General features: G+C 40.0%; 2 protein-coding genes across 7 annotated transcripts in view; one reads left to right on the top strand and one right to left on the bottom strand.

The window, feature by feature from the left end:
* Positions 1 to 11,197: 11,197 nt before the first annotated feature.
* On the bottom strand, positions 11,198 to 17,803 carry RPS24 (ribosomal protein S24). Of its 3 annotated transcripts, XM_086899903.1 has the most exons (7): positions 17,713 to 17,803; positions 16,477 to 16,542; positions 15,723 to 15,932; positions 15,149 to 15,259; positions 14,259 to 14,275; positions 12,177 to 12,212; positions 11,198 to 11,318 (listed from the first exon to the last, which is right to left on the bottom strand). In XM_086899903.1, exons 1-5 carry the CDS (start codon positions 17,713 to 17,715, stop codon positions 14,270 to 14,272), a joined length of 396 nt encoding a protein of 131 aa, XP_086756029.1. In that variant the 5' UTR covers positions 17,716 to 17,803; the 3' UTR covers positions 11,198 to 11,318; positions 12,177 to 12,212; positions 14,259 to 14,269. The 3 variants fall into 3 exon arrangements, with proteins under 3 accessions (XP_086756029.1, XP_086756030.1, XP_086756031.1); XM_086899904.1 differs by lacking the exon at positions 14,259 to 14,275; XM_086899905.1 differs by lacking the exons at positions 11,198 to 11,318; positions 14,259 to 14,275 and adding an exon at positions 11,568 to 11,679.
* The window catches only part of POLR3A (RNA polymerase III subunit A), a 38,119-nt gene continuing 32,824 nt past the window's right edge, over positions 17,775 to 23,069 (top strand). For 2 of the 4 annotated variants that reach the window (XM_086899902.1, XM_086899901.1), the window contains exons 1-5: positions 17,775 to 18,508; positions 19,398 to 19,533; positions 20,056 to 20,193; positions 20,720 to 20,891; positions 22,110 to 22,264. In XM_086899902.1, coding sequence (XP_086756028.1) covers positions 18,465 to 18,508; positions 19,398 to 19,533; positions 20,056 to 20,193; positions 20,720 to 20,891; positions 22,110 to 22,264 — 645 coding nt within the window. In that variant the 5' untranslated portion in view covers positions 17,775 to 18,464. The remainder of the gene's footprint in view (positions 18,509 to 19,397; positions 19,534 to 20,055; positions 20,194 to 20,719; positions 20,892 to 22,109; positions 22,265 to 23,069) is intronic. The other 2 variants (XM_086899899.1, XM_086899898.1) reach the window with 1 other exon arrangement.

Below are 23,069 nucleotides of genomic sequence, written 5' to 3'. Positions count from 1 at the left end.
CAGAAGATTGAGCTTCTGGGTATTATATACTTAGAAGATTAATGTAACACTTGTTTTTAAAGTTCAAATTTTAGAATTATCATAGAATACTTTGGGTTGGAAGGAACTTTAAACATCATCTTATTCCAGCACCCCTACCATGGAGAGGGACACCTTCCACTAGACCTGGTTGCTTAGATTCCCACCCAGCCTGGCCTTGAACACTTCCAGTGATGGGACATCCACAGCTTCTTTAAGCAGCTTCTTCCACTCAGATTGTATGACTGCCACAAAAGTTTGGTTCAGCTCTCTCAAATTAATATTAAGAATCCACATTCTCAAATGGAATGCATATCTCGCAGTGCTTCTTCCTTTTTAACAGTTAGAGAAAGTAATATTTATATCAGTGCCTTCAAACCTCTCAATGGCATTTAACTTACTTGGGCTGAAAGAGGAAACTATTCCAAGGATCATTTTCAAATGGGCTGTCCTGAAGCTGAGGGTTTCTTTTGGTGCTGGCTGTTTATGCTCCTCCACCTGTATCCAAGTGATAGAAATTCAATCACCCATTTATGAGATATCCTCTAATTTGATATGAAACCGTAAAAATGTTTTGGGAAATAGATCTTAGCAGAACTTACTGCAGATGCCCTACAAGTCTCTTACAGCAAAATCATTTATCAAATATGTGAGAACCTGTCAGGACTGAGGATTTCTGAACCTTGTCCTAGATTGCTTTTTATATATGGATTAATGAATGAAGTAATAAATCAAGAAAGACTGCTGTGCTCTGATTATTCTCAATTCCTTGTATACAGCTTTTTTTAATGTCCTACCTGCAAGGCAGTGGGGAGAAATAGCACAGAAAAAGACAGGACTGGAGAGAATCAGCTTTTATTTTCTAGTGATTCTACCTAGTGCTGCTTACTCTTTTTTGATTGTGTTTGCTCTGTGATGTCTAAAACCTGGGTGGGAAACAGAATTCTTGCCTCCCTAAAAACACCCATGAGATGTGAGGGAATGGGTTTCTTCATACATAGCATAATTACTGACAGCATTTCAGAAAACATTATAGGTTTTACAGCATATTTGTTCTTGTCTACAGTAAAGCATGAAAATACATGTAACAAATTTAGACATTATTACATCTTTTAGTCTCACAAAGCAGTCAAGTGAAGCCTTACTACTACTGTCAGTTATGGTCCTGAAGGTCAATTATTACAGAAAACAGTGTTGATTTAACTGTCTAATCTAGCTAACAGAACTTGTTAGAAGCTGAACTGAAAGCGAGTGAGAGCACCAACATGGTGTTGCACCTCTCCACCAATTTATTAATTTTTTCAACTATGTGCCAAATTATTTATTTTTTTTAATAATGCCAATTTTCCATATATACAAACCCAAAACGTTTTGGAAATTCATGAACTTTCAAAGTCTACACCAGAGAGTTCCTGGCAGGTAGTACACAGCAGGGTCTAAGAGCCGTTTCTAAGACTTTCAAAAGCAGATCTTCCTTCTGTAGCTTGTGGAATCTGTCTAGATTTATTTTCTTTCAGGCATTATAAAGTCTTTGGGAAGAAGTGTAAATGAGGAGGAGACATTTCTGGCTCCCAACCGTGGAGGGCTATATGACTTGTAATCACAAGTGTTCTGACAGTGTTTGCTATTCTGTTGCTGGAAAATCCCCCTTGCCTATCCTGAAGCTTTCATTTTCTCCTTATCCCTCATTTGCATTCTCTCTTTCATCCAAACAACAACACAAGTTCAGCATTTTGACAGGTTGTCATCAGTACCATTCCTATCCTGAGGGCTGGATCCATGGTGTACAGTTGTTCTCCACGGCCTCTTTCATCTTTCCTACCGAGCGCAAAGGAGGATGCAGAAATATTCCAATGTTTTAACATGCAGACTACTGTAGAAAAGGGGGGATAACTCATTTTAGCATTCAAAGGGGTGGGTGCCAGATTAATATGACAAACCTGGAAGAAGCTGGATAGATAGCCAGGAAGAGATGACATAAGGTGCAGGAGGATGAGTTTTAAATTGGTGCTGAAACAAGCCATGTTAGCACTGGTGTCATGAAGTCATGGAGTGTTTGCATACCACAGCAAGTGTTTGTTTTCTCCTTAGGGACAGTTTGTGTTTGCTATAGCTGACAAGAAGAAAGGTGAAGAAGAAAGAGCTAGTCTGTTTTAAAGTGTGATAGGAGAAGGGAAAAAAAAAAAGGCAAGTCTTTCGTATTTTCCTGGTGTTTGGAGAATATTTTGCTCTGCAATTTAAACAGACTGTAACTGGTGAAGAGTGGGAGTCCTTCAGAAGAAACATAGGAAAACAAAATGGGAATTGTCAGTTAAATCCTGAATCTGAATTCACCAGGATGGTGTGGGGTAGAGGGGGTATAGACACTTGAAGTCAAACAGACACTGGCAACTTGGAAAGCCATTTGCTAGTGATTTCAGGCCATGTGTACTTCATGATCCTATCAATATAATATAGAATGGCCCAGACTGTATTCATCTTACAGTGAAAAGGAGCAGATTACCTGAAATTTCAACATGCACACATATACCCACCTGCAGCGCAGTTTGGGTCAAAAAATATCCCAGCATTCTGGGGATTTCTTGGTTACCCCTGTGCTCATAGAGGGTTTAGAGGAGAGTAGCTGATGGCAACCCCTGAACAGCCCCACTGATGACAAATGTGGGACAGTTAATTTCCCTTTGTGGTCCTGGGGTGGCTCCAAAGGCATAACAGCTGCTGAAATCAGAAAGAACTCTTTCACTGCAGTGACTCAATATACTCACTGAATATACATAGAAAGACTGTATAAGAAAAATATTTAACATATAGATACATTTTAAAAATAAGTGCTTATCCTACTAAGGCTTTCCTTACCATATCAAGTTTTCAAAAGAGAAAGGTATTTTTCTATGTACTTCAAGCTTTAAGAGTTCAGAATTGAGACGCAAAATAAAATCAGTGTTTCAAGGTAGAACTGTGTCTCACTGCTTTTTGTGCAGTAGCCAGAACAGAGTAATTTCCTGTTGAAATTAGAAATTAAATAGAAATTAAAGTATGGTTCATCTCAAAAATTCACATTTTTTGTGAAAATGTAACAAGTGATGGTATTGTTAACTCCATTTTTTTTTTTTTAATCTATGTAGAGATTTCTTTTTTTAATTGGAGATCCCTAACAAATACTCTAAAAGAGACAGGTAAGTGGCGAATTTTTGTGTACAAACATCCCCAGAACAGGTTAACTATCTTCGGGTGTCATCTCCTTGGACAGGCAATTTCTTGTTTTCTTTTGCACTAATGCTGAACAACCCAGCTCAGGGGACACCTTGGAATTCCTTAGGCCAGGGAAGATGTAACAAATAAGAGAATTTTAAAGAATCTGAGAGTTTGTGGATTTGTTTTTCTCATGTAATAGTCTCAGCCTTCATTTAGATTTACAGCATTAGGGAATATTTTTAAGTATTTTATCCATGTATCAATTATTCTCTGAAGAGGGCTTCACTGTATATCTACAATATTGCACTTGTGCAGTAAAAACAAGCATCTGAAGAACCCTCATGAAAATACATAAAAGCCAATTATTGTGATTTGTGTTTACATTCCAGCTGTCTTCTAATGAGATTTTTTTCCATGCCACTTAAAAAAGAGGAGAGTGCTGTCAATTTCTGGACTCAGAGATAAAGTTCATGAAAACATTTAAGTATCTATTTCACGTTTTGTCTTATTGAGACATTTTCCTGAAAAGATATTAATTTAAACATATCCAGGAGTGCCTCCATGAATTAAAAAATCGATTAAATAGAAGCAAGTAAATGCACAATGAGAGTGAATTCACCACCCATTTATAGCTGTCGTTCCTTCCCCACTCAAAGTAACTGCTCACCTTTGATGATCAATGCCAAATGTATGTCAGGGCAGTCAAAAGGACAGATCTGGCTTCCAGAGGAATTCTTCCAGACTACTAATATTTATACTTGACTTTGAGCAGGGGAGAGATGATCAAAGGTGAGACCTTGTTACTGCCAGTACGGGAGCTCCACCTTTTATGGAGTGCTCTGGTCAATCTGCACACCCCAGGCGTGGAGCCCTTCAGCCCCACATGGACACAAATGTCCCAGGAAAGCAGCTTGCTGAGACATCCCAGCACAGCTCAGGCATCAGCCCACACCTACAGAAGAAGCTGAATGAACTGCTGTGGGAAGTGGGAGTGGAGTGAGTACGCCACAATAACATACCCAAACTGCAGCTGCTGTAATAGCACAGTGAATGTTCCCGCTTCTCCGAGGCTGCCATGTATATCAAACCATTCCCAGTCTTAATTACAAAACAAAAAATAATATGATCCTCTTACTGTATGTCTTTCTTTACCCTCTCATCTGCTCTGGTGTTTTAAATATCCAAGTTTTAGTTAGAAGCAGATGCCTCAGTTTTAGCACCCTCTTGTAATGGCTTAATACTCTAGGTAAGACCAAAGACAGAGGAAAAAGATGCTACGCTGTGCACAACTTCTGAGCAAATGGACTTGAATATTCATTAAACAACATTTAATTTAAACACCCAAACCCTAAAAGCAGCAACATATGGGCCTGTTTTATTTTACATAAGCTGAATAGGAGGTTGTGCCATTAGTTTCTGCAGACATAATGTTCATTACAAATGAAGTATATTTTCCTTTAGGGAATGCACCACCATTTCTGTAGAGTTGTCATTCCCCAAAAGGTTCAGTATACTTACCATATGAAGTACTATTCTTGGCAATGTGCTTCAAAATGTAAACAAAATTCCCATAGATTTTCATCGACAAGGGGAACCTGAGGCAAATTAAATTCCTTAATGAGAAACAAACAATGAAAAGAGCCCTCCCTTTTCAGTATTTTACCATATTTAAGAGACTATCTCGACTACGTAGTTTGGTACATGGGTTTTATCCCTACTCTTTGTGAAGGAACATTTTTGCATAACTGTGTGATACGTGGTTCTACAGTCCCCTGCTGGCTAAAGGGTTACTTTGCACCACCTCTTTCGAAATCAAGGATTTTTTTTGTATGTGCCTTTGCTGAAAAGCAAGGCGTTTGCTCTTGAATTTTGTGTAAATTAAAAATGGCTGGATAAAAACATTTTGATTCCTCAGCAAGCCCCATGAAAAAATTCTACACATGCTCCTGCACTTTATATCCCAAGATAGGTACTTAAGTAAGAAAAGAATTGAAAAAAAAGGAAAAGAAAACAAAAAGTCTGGGAGAACTAAGCTGAAGCAAGAGAAGCTTCACTACATCAGAAATTATTTTTTATCTTTACTAAATAATACAGTTAATGTAGGACTGAAGAAGAGTAGTATCTTGATAGACCTTGATAGAGTCTGTCTCCTTTTATCCCCATGATAGCAGCACAAAATGCTTTACAAACTTCCCTCAGCCCTGCAGACAGCAGCCTCAGGTTTCTGCTGGGTTTTTTGGTGCTTGTACCCACAGAGGTTCCAATGGAGCACTGATGAACCACTAGGAAAGACACTGATAATTAAATTGCTTTATATGAGTTTTGTGATTATTATCATTCTTACATGGTCTATGGGAATGTAAAGATAGAAAAAGCACCTGCAAGCAGAACAAATGAAGCAAAAAGCCACTGGGTCCATATGCAGCTTGAACAAAGACAAGATATTCTCTTGGCTAAGCAGGCTTGTGGGTTAAAGAAACCTCAGGAGTCTTTAGGGGAACAGCGAAAGATCAAAGATTGAAGAACTAACTAGCTTCTCCCACTTCTAAACCATTAAAATCAGTAGTAATCACACAAAGCAATTAAAGGACAAGATGTTTATGCTATGGGCCAATGAACTTCACCAATGAACACAGGGATACAAGTTATAAACCTCAGAGAAGAATGCCCCTAGTTAGGCAGCCAGATATAGGAACAGCTGAGCTGTGATACTAAAAGGGCACAAAACTATGTTTCTCTATCATCACTGACAAAAGTTAATCCCCCCACACGGTAAGTCTGGACTGTTCCAGCGTTCCCACTTCACACACAAAGCACAGAAGAATAAAGAAGGAGGATATTTTTTTAAGTGCCTCACTGTTTTAAAGGCATAAGTGCAAATACACTTCTGTACAAACACATAGAGTAGACTATTTCAGTTGGAAGGGAATTACAATTATCATCTTGTCCAATGATGTGAGTCAGGGCTGGCCTGAAAGCAGGTATGAAGGGCACTGTCCAGGGAATTGTAAGGTTGTCCAATGACATCCTGCCAGGACTGTAGGAGCGCCTCACCTGTCTTCAGCAGGACAGGTTTTGCTAAGGAGGCTCCCCAAGGTCTGTCTGTGCAGCACACCATGTTAAAGCTTCTGTAAAAGCATTTTTTAGTCCTACACTGAGGTTTTCACCCAGGTCATCAGACACTCCATACCAACAAAGAATTGCCAGGAGCCAAAACATTGTTGAACCAAAATAAAGGATTTTAGAGCAATCATTCACCATGCTGAGGGGAGATTTATTTTTTTTCAAAAGCCCAAGTCAGAAGCACAAAAGGCAACTAACAGACATCAACACACATGAAGATTTTCATGTTTAATGACAATGAAAAAATAAAATATGCATACTGCACTTACTGTTTAATGACAGATGTTTATTTTTCAGCATTTTTTTGACTCTGGACAATTCAATTTCACCCTGTTTTCTGTTGTTTATGCATGAGTACAGCCCTTCTGTGTTTGTTTTTACAAGCAGTATGCAGTTCATTGCTGGGAATAATAAATTTTCAGTTTAATTAACTGCTCAAAAAACATATAAGTAAAATATTAGTGTGTGAATAGGAGGCAGTTTCTCCCAGTCCTAGGTTCTCCTTACATTATTCTTTCCTTTTCTAAAGCCCTGATGTAGGGCCTAAATCAACCTCTCTACAACAACCAGAACTGATCAATTAAAACAAGTACTTAAAACATGAAATCTCTCAGTTCTTGTATTTTCTAGTACCCTATCATTTGCCTAACAAAAAAAATTAAAAAAAAAAAAGCTTAATTTCACCTCTTGGCTGTGGCAGGATACATCACACTATGAAGACAACAGCGAAACAAGCTATGCAAGAACTACTGACCAACATTTCAAAATGCTTTCAAATGTTTCAAAAAACATTTCAACATTTTCAAAATAAACTGCTTCCACTCTTTTTATTTAAAAATATTAAGCTGGTTTGATTGGTTTTTTACATTGGACATTAAACAAGACAAAAAACATTGAAAAAGCCAAGTGTCAGTCCCAATTTTCTACTTACAGCCAACACTGTGCAGGAGATATGGATCTGAGGTCATCTGTCACAGAAAAGTTTTATTATCAGTGATTGAAACCTGTTATCAAATCAACACAAATGATGCCTGGCTTAACAAACAGGCTAGCAAAAATTGACAGAAAATGATAGCAGGGCAGCAGCTCCAGTACAATCAAATCAGATCATCATGAAAGGCAGCGAAGCATGTTTCTCCTAATGGGGGTCAGTGTGCAGCCTGGCCAGCTTCATTAAATAACAGCTGTATTTTAACCCAATGAACACGAGTACAAACTGCTATCATCCACCCCAATGAAGCACTGCACTCATCACTTTTGCTGCAACATCTACTGTGTTAAGAGAAGGCACAGGTGCTCTGAATGCTCTGCCCCAGCACATTACCTGCCTTTACCTCAGCTCTCCCTGTACAAACAGCAGCCACAGAAAGGAGATGGAGCTTTGTCAGAAGTACTGGCTGCCAATGGCCAGCTCTTGGAAATCACAGTTACCTTCTAGCACACAGGATGCCTTTCAGCCACTTCTGCAGCTCTTTCATTAGCCACAGCCTTTACAGGGAGGAAAAAATTAAGAAGAAACTTAAGGAATTTGAGATGTGGACAAAATTCCACATGTTTTTAAGATGTAACTAGAATTCAAAAATGTTAGCAACAAACCAAATTTTCCATTTAATCCCTTTATAATGAAGGTGTCCGAAGACATGAATGTACTTGGATGTGCCTGCTCCTCTCGCTGATTTGTAAAAAGTTCACTTAAATCTTTCCCTTTTACATCTTAGATGCATTACCACAAATATGTTCATAGGAATAATTTAATCCTATTGCTATTCTGTTAGGGACATTGATGAACAAAAGAAACTTTTGCCACCTATATTGGAAAATTCACCTGCTCAGGTGAAATTTTGCCAGCGTTCATAGAAAAAAATAATTAACTACTCTTATCTTTCTCTTACCAGTACCAGAATACCCATCCAAAAAAAATATGGTTTACTAGATCTCATTTTGCTCAAATAGAAGCACAGGAGCAGGAAGCATTCACAAAAGGAGTTTCAAACTCATTGTATGAATCTAGTATCATCAACAGCTGCTACTGGACAACATTATGTGTAAGAAACAACAACATTGAAACTCTTTTTTTTTATAGGAACTGACCAGAATAATATGAACAAGTTGATTTATTTTGCCTGCTGCAAGCAGATTTTATAGTGACCTACATACTTCAGTCCTTAAATGACACATCTTCTCTCAATAGAAAGAACTCACATTGCCCATTCTGCTGACTGTTGCTACTGCAGTCCTCTCAAAGCATACTATGCCTCATTTATTTCAAGCCACTGCTGGTATTAGCTTCATTTCTTCCCCCCAATATTTGTTCTCAAACTTGTTACAAGCTGGGCCCTAGACAAAACCACCTCATTGCACTCAGGTGGTGCCAAATTTTGCTGTCCTTCATCTTTATCAAAGCTCTCTTTTTCTGTTCAGCCAGGACAGTAACCTGTGCTCCTCCCACCAGACTCTGCATCACTCCTCTTCCTGGGCTGCTATACAACTTTGAGTCCTTCCTACAGGAAAACACTGACATTTTCTGTGTGGGCAACTCCAATAGGCCCTAGCCATTATAAATGGTGATTAATACAAGACTTTCCACATACATAAATTTGAGATTGCTCACCACCAGATTAATTTAGAAGTTGTTCTCCAAAATTCCTTCATCTTCTAATCTGGATTCCAGACTTGTTAAATAGATAAAATTTTTAAGACACTGAAATATGAGGGCCAGGCCAAATAGGTAACAGTGACAAAACTACCTCTAGTTTGGCACTACCTCTATGGGATGTGCCAAGATCAGCAGGAAATAAAAAGGTTCCTTCAGCACACAGAAGGGAAAAAAGTGAAGATTCTTGCTCCACTTAATTGTTTTACCTCCCACAGGAAAGGGGATTAACCTAGTGTTTGCAGCACAACGCATGCTTTAAAATGAATTACAGAACACCTGCTACACCTTGCTGAGACGGGAGTGCAGAGGCAAAACATTGGCAGAGCAAACCTTACATGAAGCTGTGTACAACTCCCAGCTGCTGAAGCACTAAGATTCCTGTGACAGCTCTTTGGTTGGTTGACATTTTCCAGGTAGAATGATAGGAGAAAAGGACAGCCTTGTCAACACAGAATGCTGCAGAATAGGGGAGAAAAACTCCAGCAGTCTGATGTGATTTGATCAGTTAATTCTGTATCATTTTGACCCCTTCCCTAATTTTAGGGCTTATTGCCTCACATTGCAAGACCAGAGGACAGCTTATAGATATGAGGTTATAACCCAACCATGCAACAAGAGTCAGCTGTTCATTGGATTTACTACGTTTTTGCTGTCAATCTTCAATCAAAATGGGGCATTAAATACCAAAATACAGCACCAAGCTGTGACTGTTTCAATCCATCTGCTTTGCAGTTACTGTACTACCCACATACACAAATTTGTATCAAATAAAATGTAAGACATTACAAAGGTGAAGAAGCTAACCTTCAGTACTCCAAATAATTTCTTCTAGAGGCAGACCCCCCTGGAACAATGCTGTTTACTGTGGAAACTCAAAACATTAATCCTACACAAGGCACTTTATACCACATACCTTTATGCAAGCACCTGTTTTAGGTCCTTTCTTGATTGAATAGAACTAAGGTAAGGCTTCTGAAAAGAGCAACTAGAATTTGTGCCAGCACTCTACAGCCTCCAAGCAGTAAGCATTTGGAAAACACTAACTCTATGGTCTTCACTGAAACAGATGGTTTCCATTGAATTCAAACCAAGAGTGAAACAAGCATATTACTTCAAGTCTCAGCTTCTTCACACAACTATTTTAAATGCATGTTTTCAAAGAAATTGACCTCTTTGGCAGGGGACAATTTGGCCTCCTTTCAGCCTATTCTATGAAAAATTGCCACATGTCTTCCCTTGTATTTGCATTGCTGTGTTCACACCACCCCCTAGTGATTGTTCAATTACACTAAATAGCATCACTCCTCTCTCCTTTTGTGCTGAACATTCCATATGGGGTTTACCACAGCTATGAGCTGCACAGCTAACAGTGTGACGCTGCTGAACAGACAGTTCAAGACTCAAACTGAAGGTACTACAAGAGGCATTAAGTGCTTCATCTATACTTAGCAGATCTTGTAAAATGTCCCTTTTGAACCCTTTAACAACTCTTAGCTGCAGTAGGGCTGGTTTTCTCCCTCAAACACTAGAGGTGCTTTACCTGTTACAATGTGCCGCCCAGTACAAAGGTAGTGCAACTCAAAAATAGTGCATTTAGGTAAAAAAATCAGAGCCTTATTTAACACAGTTGTTAGAGCTGACCAGTCTGTTTTATTCCTGTTTAAAGCAAAGAATTTCTGCTTTCCATACTCCTCAAAACACCTGCAACAGACTGCCCACACTTCTCTTAAATGGCTCCTTTAACACTACCAGATGAAAAATTAGAGATGTGCCACATAGATTGCAGGCCAGTGACAGACCCCAGAGCCTGTCCTGACAACTCAGGAACCAAAGACAAATCATTCCTAATGCCTTCATTAGTAAAAATCGTAACTGTGGAAGCAGGCAGCTCTAAGTGTCTCCGTCTGCATGTTTTGTTCTCCTTTCCACTGTGTTCTACAGGTCTATATAAAACAGGCAGCCAAACAAAAGGACTCTGCAAACCACAGTTTGACCAAAAGCATGTTTAGCTCCAACACTGCCTGCTTTGAACTGGCTCCTACTACCATGTGTAGGAAGGAGTGGTTCACTTCAAACTGATACTCAAAACAAGATTTGTTTAATTATGAAAAGATTTTAATCCAGTGCAAACAGTACACCTATACTGAATTTCTGAAACTTTACAAAATGTTAGCTTCTGAATCAAAATTAAAAGTCAAACCAGTATTTTATTGACAGAGTTTATTTGATGTTAAATCAAATGACAGATGTTGTTATTCGATGTCAGATGAGCAGCTTCTGCTTTCCAGAGTAATTCATTCTACACTTCTCCATAGAATGATGCTGCCTGTAAAGGAAAAAATAGATCACTAACACACAATTGAAACAATTCTTACACTTGTACTTTTATAAAGCCTGAAAAACTGTTTCCCAAACAAGTCAGGTGAACCAAACTGCTCTTCTTGTAAGAGCATAAAGTTCAAAATTTCCCAGCATTGCCATGGCAATAAATGAGCTTAAATTATAGCAATTCTGTAGAAGAGATCAACAAGCTACAACTGCTTTGACAGCTTTCTGTTTAAGACATCACACTCACTATTATCAGCTCCCAGACAGACTGGTTAAGTTCCTTCCAACTGAGTCACTCAGATCATTTGTAATAAAACCAGTTTTTTCTGGAGCAGTTATAGACTACAGCACTTAGGTTTCTGCAGGAAAGATATAAAAATGTAGTCTGACTTGTCTGTAAGAGTATCCTGTTTGTTTGTTTGTATTTTACTTGAAATAAGTACCTGTAAAAAAAACAACATATGTCTGTTCAAAAAATAGGTCTCATGCTACTTTAATCTATTTTGGACAATAAAACTCAAATGTCTATCCTCTCTTTAGCATACCTATAAATGAAAAATATAAGCTTGGTTTACAGTAAGACTAAACAATCAGCAACTTCAATAACAGTAAATGTTAAGTACCTGATGTATTATTTCAGTCTTAATACTAATCAGGTATTTCATGCAAGTCGAAGTCACATAAGCTACCAACTCAGTAGTAAGTGCAAAAGTGATTTGTAAATATTCTTAGCCTCAACTCTTGCACTGGGTTCTATTGTCTGCACTTGAGACTCTGCATAAATCAACCTCAGATTTGTTATCATAATGACAGCACTCCTGAATGCCAGCCCTTACAAAGCATTCTGAAGACATACCTGTTATCCGTTTTCCACCCAAACAATGTTCATTTACTGAAAAAGAGAAAGCATCAATTAGTAAGAATTTTATCTAAATTCTACTACTGTAGAAAATTGAACTTTGAGGGTTTTTACTGACACTACAACTTGTTTTTCTCAATTAACCACACTGAAATGTAATAAGAAACCCTCAAAGTTTTGACTACTGAAGAGATTGAAAACTTAGATTTCACTTACTGCCTTAAACTCAACAGCTATTTAGAGCTTAACTAATGCTCAGAATGCAAGGCCTGTTCAATTATACCTACAGGCTACAATGTGCTTATCCATCCACACTTCTGTTTTGACAGCCTCACCTGTCAAAGGCTCTCACAGCTACAGCTGTGACATTAAAAAGGAGGGTGGGGCTTTTTCTGCATTTCAGTATCACTGTTTTGCATGCAAAGACCAGGTGAGGCACATCCACATATACTTGTTTCAAATTTTAGCATGCTAAGCAAGCTCTAGAGCCAAAGAATATATTAAATAACACAAAATATTTTAGAATACTTCTCTTGAAACTGCAGGGAAAAGAATGGGAATTCTAATGGAGTGAGAAGTGAAAGGAAGCATCAAAGAAAATAAGACATCAGCATAGTTATGTCTGAGTTTTTCATAACTACATCACATGTAACTTTCAGAACAACATACACTTGCCTGAACATTCCTCAGAATCAAGTATTGACTCATTTACAAGACAAAATAATTCTCACAGATTCTGTAGGTGGACTCAAAAACGTATTCCAGAGCTCCTACTAAAAATTCCTCCACAAAACTGTGTGATAAGGATGATGAACCATACCACATCATGATCTTTGAACATGGATTTCTGAAGACAAAGCTTAGTGAATTTCACAAAGGTTTTTCTATAATACAGCATAGAATTCTTCTCAAGTTGTTCAGGTAGTGCACAAAAAAATTTATCTTAAGTGACAAGACAAAGTTTAACAGATCTGGTACACAAGTCACATCTAACCCATGCATACTTATCAACTGTAAGATCATTTTAAAAGACATCAAAATATCTCTTATCAAAACCACAGTTCACCTATGATTAATATTGCACATCAGTTTGACAAGCACTTGATACAGAAGTCATGTCTCATACATAATTACCACAGGGCATGATCCTTGCCTTCCATTTCTGAACTGTTGATATGCTCTACGAGAGCTTCTATGAACTGGACATCATTAATAATTCAAGTGAGTCATTTGATCACTTTTCATTAACACTCAACAACAGCTACCTTCAAAAAGTCTTAAAAGGAAGAAGTTCCTCCAAACTACAGGGATTGGTGCAACACAAAATGACTCTGCCACTGACTGAAGAGTGTACATTAGTTGTCTCTACTATACCAAATGCTAATTTTGTGCCATAAATCATTGTAGGACTTCATTATTAAAACCACATTAAAGCACAAAGGAAGTGTGCTAGATTGTTTTCTAATGTTTTCTAGTAGAGCAGTTCCCTGCTCTAGTAACTGTCAGTAACACTGGTTCCTTTCCACCCAGGGATAACAGGAACTTCACTTCCATACCAACTGCAATATTGAGTTTCACTGAGATTTCCAATTCCACTATAATTTGTGTCTTGGAATACTGCAGGGCAATAATTAAATACAGTTTAATGCTGACAACTGTGCCATTTCCAGGCACCATCTCAAATGCACCAAGTTTGATGTGACTTAGCTTTCATATACACCACTACTTTCACACAGTGGTCAAGTTACACATGCAATTGCACTGTACTACTTTGAATCAGATCCTGCAGTGACTGAACCAATGCCGTAAGTCAACAACATCGGGTTTCTTGGATTTCTTCTCACTGACCATTATTGTAAAGTTGATTCACTTGTTTCAAAAAGTCTGGTTTGCTACTAGCCAAATTTTACTTCCAAGTCACACAACTGAAATTCATTATGTAATTAAGTGAACCCTCACATGACAGATCTAAGTTTAAATCAAACATGCATTCAAGGCAGTACAGTGCTTCAATTAAAACAAAAGACCCATTTCAGTGATGAATAATTCAGGCACCAAATCCATGCTCATTTCCAGTACCTGCAGATACTTCATTTCTGATGGAGAGTTCCAAGAAAGTAGGAAAAAAAGCAAAAGTGAAGATTACTAAAGTTCAAGATATCAAGGTATTTTCACAGCTACAGAAATAAGCATCAAAACCCATTACTCTCTCTCCCCTTGCTAAAACACCTGAAAAAAAAAAACAAACCACCAAAACACTTGCCTGCACAGCTTATTCAATATTTATCACAAGACTGAATACTGTGAAAAAAAGTGTCTGGCTTCCTACCCAACCTATTCCTCAGCTTTGGTTCTGTTTCATGATAGAGGAAATCTGCCTACCTCTAACCTGCTTATATCAAGTCCTAGCTACAGCCCAGGAGGGCTGCATTAGACTAGCCTCACCACAGAAGGACTCCACTACCTTGGGCATCAGTCCCTCAAACCCCAAGGCATTCTACCTTATTTCTACTTACACCCTGTCCTCACTGCCTACACCACACACCCTTAACAAACTTACCTGGGCAAGTAACAGTGTACCAACAGTAATTTGGTGGAGTAAGCATTAGGGGTTTAGGCAGCCTGAGTGACAAGCGTTAAGATTATCTACTGTGTGTACTGCGAGACTGCGTTATGTGATTAGAGCAATACTGTTAGATTTACGGAATTTAACTTTAGTTCAAGTGACACATAGGAAACAGTAATTTAGGAAGCATTGTTTCATGTCATATCAGCTAGGCTGGCAGCAGAGAGGAGCAAAACTAAGCTACTGAGCTGATGACAAGATATACAACACACAGTTTACCTTCTGTTATCCAGTAGAACAGGAAAAAAAATGGAAGAAAAACAACGTTATTCTGATGAAGAATTCCTAATCAACATTTCAAAGGCATATGCTCATTCTAGCTTAAAAGATATTCTCATCCTACCTTCTTGCCAGCACCAACATTTGCCTTGGCTGTGCCCCTGACTTTCTTCATTCTGTTCTTACGCTCTTTTCGCTGCTTCCTGGAAGTCTTTTTCTTTTCATACAAGCCGTGCTATTAAAAACAGTTGAAAGTTGCTTTTAACATTGTTTCTTCTGCTAACAATTCTTGAATTTAAGTTCTGTGCTTTCTGAAACGTTCAAATACAGTTTCGATTTGAAATATTAACTAAAAAGCAAGATCATTAACTAATGAATGATTCAACACAGAACATAAACATTGAAGTAGCACATGGATTAGCCCCATTTCTTATGCTTATTCTAGACATCTATCAGTGTTTTGTTAAAAGTTACTGTTAAACACCTCTGGTATTATCAGTTTTGCCTTCCCAATTCCCTTGTAATATAGAATAAAAACACACTTAGCCTATTTTGCAAATGCAGAAGTTAACATATGCTATTTTAGGAGCTCTCATACAACTGTACTTTCACAAAACTTGAGTTTTTACAGATGCAAATCCTGAGTAACTGAACACTTCCAACCTATCCTGCTTTCAAGATACCAGAAAACAACATACCCTGGCAAGCCTGTGCTTTGGTTCATTTTTCTTTGCATAGTCCAGGGAATCATAGATCATGCCAAAACCAGTTGTCTTGCCACCACCAAAGTGAGTTCTGAAGCCAAAGACGAAAATTACATCAGGGGTTGTCTTGTACATTTTTGCCAGCTTTTCCCTGATTTCTGTTTTGGGGACTGTGGCCTTCCCAGGATGAAGAACATCAATCACCTAAAGAAGAATTTTAACAAGTTGATAAAAGGTCAATATCCAGTACAAAGCCCCACCAGGTGCTACAGTCCCACCATGAGCTCAACGCTTAAACTAACCCACTTCAGCAGCAGAGATTACTATTCATTTCATACAAAACCATTCAAAAGTTTCTTGCTTCAATGAGTCATTTAGACTGAAAAATACCTTTAAAATTATTAAATCAAATAGTAAATCAAATCCTGTCTAGTATTTCAATAGCACTAAACCATATATTTTGAATACTTCCAGGAAGAATGACTTAACCACTTCCTAGGGCAGCCTACTGCAATGCTCAATAATGCTTTTGGTGCAGAAATTTTCCCAAAAATCCAGTCTCAAACTGGTACAACTTCACCATGCAGATTTACCTTGAGCATACACCAAAACACTTAAACCCATACATTCTTACAATTCTTAATTTAAAAACCTTGGAGATTTTAATGGTACCATATTTATAGTGGCTAAACCTTCTCCCAGCTCAGAACCACCAAACAAATAAAGGCAATTTTCTGCTGTCTTTTACCATCTGCTTACGCTGCAGAAGTCTGTTGGTCATGAACTTCCTGGTTCTGATGGTCACTGTGTCATTCTGCAAGAGAAAACATTAAATAAAACTAAACAATAGCTACAAATGAAACCAAAACTTGATACATGGATAAATATTGCACAGTAGCTACAGCAACAGCCAGGAGCCTCAGATACTGACAGTGAGTTCATAACCTAAATGGGCTGGTCCTGGACTACAGAAAACACCTTTAGGTAATACAGTGAGAAACTGACAAACTCATTCCCAGTTTCCAACATATACACCTTCACTATCATGAAAAGCTGAAGCAGCTTTTTTAATAAAAGACATGGATCTCAAGTCCAAATACAATGCAACAGAAGTTTCCTTCTAAGCACTAAATGTTACCACCTCTACAGCCTCCCACCCTCTAAGGACAAGGGAGCACCCAAGATTCCTGGATGCTCCTGGTTGAAAGGAAAAACAGCTCAGTGGGTCCACAAAGGCTTTCTAAATCTTCCCAGTAAATTACACACTTACCATGGTACTCGGTGTGTTAGTACCTGACCTCAGAATAAGGACACGGCAGCGGGTTGGGGGTAAAGGGGAGGGTGAAAGGGAAGTGAGGATATAGAAGAGAACGAGTGACCATGCACTGAAACATTAAAGAAGCTATTTCTTATGTACAGGTAGCATTTCCTGTGCATCAGCCTCTGCTCTCGCCTCGAGTGCTATTGCCTGCCACCATCCTCTGATACCTCCCTTCAAATACTGACAGACACTAGTAAGGTCGTCTTTCTATCATCTTTTCTGGAGCTGAAAACGTTCAGCCCCCTCGAGCTGCTGGCCATGCTCTTCCTAATGCAATGTGGAAGTTTTTCCTAAAATCCTGCACGCCGCTACTTCCACAGGGCTTTCAGCCAGAAGCAGCCGCGATAAAGGTTGGGGTGACCCACAGCAGCCCCCTAGCAGCCCCAGAGCTGCACCCCGGTGTGACAGTGATCAGAGCCCGGCGCTGCTCTGACCGAGCGGGGACACGGTGCAGCCGAACGCACGGCGCGGCCCTCACCCCGCAGCTCGCTGCTATCAGCGGGCACGGACGCCCGCCCGCAGGAGCCCGGGCTCGGTGTCCGCCATAGTCCCGCGAGCGGGTGCGGCCGGGCCGGGCCGGCGGGGCACGGTGGTGCGGGGGCGCGGCGGGGCCCGGATGGCGGCGGCGCGGGGCGGATGGCGGGGCCCGGGCCCGGCACTCACCATGGCGGCAGCAGCAGCTCCTGCGACCGGAAGAGAAAAGGAGCGGTGTTACCCCGCGGCCAATCATAAAGCGGCGCGGGGGCCTCCCTGGGATGGGGAAAGGGCGGGGTTGTGCGTGGGGCTGTCCGCTCCAGAGCCGGACCTGGCGGCAAGGAGCGGCGGGCGTGGCGTTGTGAGCCCGAGGGGAGCCGGGGCGGTGGTGGCACCGTGTCCTGCCGGGGGAAGGGCCAGCTCCGTGACCGCCGTGCGGCGACACCAGCCCGAGTCAGCCCTGCCGTGTGCCGCCGCCGCCGTGCGCCCTGAGGGTCCCGCCGCGGGTCACCCAGGGCTGCTGTGGGGACGCGCAGAGCCACGGACTGGACGTGGCGGCGCTGCCCTGGCTGAGGAGTTGCTTAGGGCTGAGCGAGTTGCGCCTCTTCAGCCTCGAGAAGAGACGACTGAGAGGGGCCCGCGTTCATGTGCATAGACAGGGAGGGGTGTCACAGAGCGGGGCCAGGCTCGGCTCCGTGAGGCCGGGTAATAGGCCAAGGGGTGATGGGCGGGCGGTGCTCAGGAAGTTCCACCTGCACGTGAGAAGCGAATCCTTTGCTGCGCGCTGACGGCGCACGGGAATAGGCTGCCGGAGAGCGGGGGAGGCTCCTCCGTGCAGGTACCCCCGCAGCCGCGGTGCCGGCAGGGGCGCTGCGGGAGGAGGCCGCGCTCACCGGCCCGGCCCAGGCTCCGCGTGCAGCCGCGCGGGCCCCGCCGCCGCCATGGTGAAGGAGCAGTTCAGGGAGACGGATGTGGCCAAGAAAATGTGAGTGGGGGCTTGCGGTGCCCGCGGGCTGAGGCGGGGAGCAGCAGAATTGCGGCGGGGCAGAACCGCCGGAGCTGGGAGAGTGTTGGCGTGGAGGGCCGCGGTGGGCAGCTCATGGCACGGCTGCTCTGCTTTTAGGAGAGCTGGGACAGGGCTTGTCCCACACGAATAGCTATGCCTGTGTCCAGCTGTGGGGATACCCAGGAAGGTCGATAAATCCCTCAGATAAAAGCCACCAGCTCACCGTAAAGCAGCTTTATGATTTATAGTTATCTGCAAGAACCTGTTTCAACAATGTTCTGACTCATTCTAGCCACTTTTGCATTGTTTTCGAGTACTTTGGGGTCCTGAGAAGGGGCAATGAAGCTGGTGAAGGGTCTAGGACACAAGCCCGGGGGGGAGGGGGACCGTCTGGGGAAGCTGGGATGTTCAGCTTGGAGAAAATAGGCTCAGGGGAGACCTCACTCTCTAAAACCACCCGAAAGGAGAGTGTAGCCAGCTGGGAATTGGTTTCTTCTCCCAGGAAGCCAGTGATAAGGTGAGAAGGCATAGCCTTAAGTTGCACTAGGGAAGTGCAACTTAATTTAGGCTGGGTATCAGGGAGAATTTCTTCACAGAAAGGGTGGTTAGGCATTGAATGGTCTGCCCAGGGAGGTGGTAGAGTCACTGTCCCTTGTTTAAAGAAAAGCTGGATGTGGCATTCAGTGCTAAGGTGGTGTTTGGTCATGGGTTGGGTTCTGTGATGTTCGAGGTCTTTCTCAGCCTAATTGGTTGTGTAGTTCTGTGATGCTTGCATGTATACTTGTCATTATAAGTGGTTTTGCATATATATGTATATATGTATACTTGTATATATGCCCGTACATACATCTGAAATTTCCTGTCCTAGAAGCCACATCTGTTTTGGCATGAAATCTCCAGAAGAGATGCGTCAGCAAGCTCACATTCAAGTGGTCAGCAAAAATCTGTATAGTCAGGACAATCATCACTCTCCACTGCAGTATGGAGTGCTGGACCATCGCATGGTGAGAACCTTTCTTTTGTTTTCCAAACCTTTTCTGGGGAGTTGCTGGAGTGGTTAAAAAAAGGTTGGGGTCACTGAAACGTACTGTTTGTCCAAAGTAAGTTCAAATGAGTCTTTACTTGAATTTCATAAACTATTAGCTACAGTGCCAGCTACTTTTTTCATGCTTTTGGAGGGCAGGAATGCATTCTCTTGAGGCAGGAAGTTATTTTTCTGCTAAACTGCTGGGACATGCAGAGACATGTGTCACCAAAATGCCACAGTGTAGGTTAATGGGCTGTAGATCAGTTGCAAGAGCTGTGTAAGTCCAGGTCGCTGGTGTGAGCAGGGGCTGTGTGTAAAAACCATTTTCCTTAAGGGTCAGAGTGACTGTAATGCCACTGACATGCTTCTGATGCTGGGGAGAAGGAGTGGCTCTGCTACTAGCATTCTTAACTAGCTTATAAACTGTTGTATTTTGTATCTATCCTGTCAATTACAGCTGACTTTTTTTCTCTATGTGTGTGTTTTCCTTCTCCCAAAGGGAACCAGTGAAAAAGACCGTCCCTGTGAAACCTGTGGGAAAAGTCTGGCTGATTGTTTAGGGCATTATGGATACATTGACTTAGAACTACCTTGTTTTCATGTTGGGTACTTCAAAGCTGTGATAGGCATCTTGCAGGTAAACATGATCGTGACTTGTTGTCAGTTTCTAGTCTAAAAAAGGAAAGGTGATGCTTGAAAGTAATTGAGAAAATAATGCAACCTTATTTTGGCTAATTATCTTTATGTACATTTTCTTTTGTAAAATACATGTATTTGAAGACCAATTTTAGTGATGTCATATGTAATTTCAGACCAGTAAATTTAATCTATAATTTTTATGCAGTTTGAATTAAATTGAATTAAATATATAAAGGATAATTTCCCTTGTAGAACACCCCAGTAAGTCAAAGCTCTGTTTGCTCTATTTGAATTTTTACAACCCTGTGGAGCTTAGCTAAAGATTTGCTTCACTGACTGTATTTTTCTTTTTCTCATGTGCTTTTTAGTGTGTATTCTAATATGTGAATTGGTCTTTCAATCAATCATGATGTATGTCATTCAAAAAAAATTCACTGTTTTGAAGAACTTAAGCTATAGTTCAAGAGGTTGCATCTTTGAATGTGTCCCTCAAACAACTGTGTTTATACATGTTTACATTTAAGATGATCTGTAAAACCTGTTGCCACATCATGCTGTCAGTGGAAGAAAAAAAGCAATTTTTAGATTACCTAAAACGACCTGGCCTGACATATCTTCAAAAGAGAGGGCTAAAAAAGAAAGTGTCTGAGAAGTGCCGGAAAAAAACCACTTGTCCTTACTGTGGGGCCTTTAATGGTGAGTATTGACATGAGCAGTTTGTGAAGTTATCTGCTCTGATGGTTTTTACCTTAATGGCTGTGATAGTATCCAAATCTTGAATATGCTCATTCATTGTACTGCTAATGGGTATTCTCTCTGACCTTTGTTAAAGAAACAGGTAATTGCATTTTTAGGGCCAGACACACACCTGTTCACATCTCAATTGTGTGGATATAGACATTTTCCTAGTTGCTTGTTTCATGGTAGTAACCAATATTTGATACTTGAATAATGACAAAAAAAAACCCCTTTTAATCTGTTTTTAAAAATATTGTGACCTATTGGCAGTGATCAATACGTTCACATAAAAGCACTGATAGCATTTGTAATTTTGAGTGAGCATAATTTTTCAACGTATTAGATTACCTTTCTTAAGATTATTCTTTCTTCAGGGCATTTTTTTTCAGTATTTTTGTAAGAGTTTGTATCTGGTTTTCAAAATATGTCTTGGTGTTTTTTCATCTACAGAGATAATGAGTTACTGCTGTTTAAGGACTTGGAGTATTGCAAATTTATAGTAGATGATTAATCCATAACTTAACACTTGTAACTCATGGAAATTGTGGGTTCTTTGTTGAAATGGTCACCCACTCAACAAAAGGAGAGCTGCTTTATCATAAGTGCCCTATCTACACATAGGAGGCATTTAGAAAAGTTACATGATGGGTCAGAATACTTCAGTAAAAAAAATTGAGCATTTGGACTAGTCTATGGAAGTTTCATGAATAATGTTACCTGCATGACGTGAAAATATTTATCAGATTTTTCTGATAATTAACTTCCAAAATTACTTCAGAAGATACTGGTATGATTCACAAATGGCACTCCTTAGTCCTATTTTTAGTGTAGGAACTTCTACTTTAGAAATATCTGCTGTGAATGAGGGAAAGCTGAATTAACGTGTGGGCTAAACCACCTTCCTTCAGCCTCAGGAGCTGCACCATCATGTAGATACACCAAGCCATCCATATAAAAATATAAAAAAGTACAACTTGATTGTCCTTTTGTTCTTCTCTGAGTTTAGGAAACTGGTTAATAAAGCTGATAAAGTTTTATTTTATTCTTGTGTTCACTAAAGGTTTAGCTTGTTTTGAAACTGTAACTTGCTTAGGGTTTGGTGGTGTTTTGTTTTGTTCAGTGTTTTTGTTGTTTTGAAATAAAATCCCAAGATAATCAATATTTAATCCCTTGCAGGAACTGTGAAGAAGTGTGGCTTGTTGAAAATAATACATGAAAAGTACAAGACAAATAAGAAAGTCGTAGATCCAATAGTATCTACTTTTCTCCAGTCCTTCGAAACTGCCATTGAATATAACAAAGAAGTAGAACCCTTACTGGGAAGAGCTCAGGTGAATTTTGTTATAACCTAAATTTTTTGCTAGTTTTTGTGCATGAAATAAAACTCCTTAAACGTTTGCAATGTATCAGCTAAAGTCTTGTGGTGATCCAAGAATTTTGTATGCCGGAAGATACATGAAGAATGTTTGTATCCAATGCAATAACTTTGAGAAAATTAGTATATTACCATGTTCTGATACACCATTACCTGCTTGTAAAGAAAGGGATGTTCTTGGTGTGTTATGCTTCAGTAAACTAGACAAGGAAGAAGAAACACAGGTTCATATAAAATTTGAATGTATACATAGATTCACTGTAACTCTGGTATTTATTCCAATACACAATTTTTTTTTTTCTTCAGAAGTTCTTAATGTTGAGAAGGAGAGAGGAAGCTTAATTTGCTAACTTTTTTGTTTCATTAGTTTTTCATTGTATGGAGTTTTCTGTCTGTTCTTTGCAAGCTGGAAAGATCTCCAGGTACTACTTGGACAGAAAAAACAGTGAATACAGCAGTAGCTGTACTAAGACGAGAGAAATTAAGTTTTGAAAAATACCTAGGAAGTACTGTAATACTTCCTAGAGTATTGATACTTCCTAGAGTACTGATTTTTTACTAATAAAATGAAAACTTTGTTTCATTTTACATTTCAAAAAAATGCACTTTGTAAGTTTGTTGTAGGATGTTAATTGAGTTGCTTTGTCTATTAATAATGAAATACTCTCCATTAACTCTTGAGGCAAGAGAAAAACATGATAAGAAATAAACACACATATATAGGGGAAAAATTGAGGAAAAGAATGTATAGCAGGTTAACA

The sequence above is a fragment of the Cyanistes caeruleus genome, chromosome 8 (assembly GCF_971803275.1).
Source record: "Cyanistes caeruleus chromosome 8, bCyaCae1.hap1.1, whole genome shotgun sequence".
In the NCBI taxonomy this organism is placed as follows: Eukaryota; Metazoa; Chordata; class Aves; order Passeriformes; family Paridae; genus Cyanistes; species Cyanistes caeruleus.
Note: the sequence above shows the minus strand (reverse complement) of the source record. Positions and strands in the feature narration are given on the sequence as shown.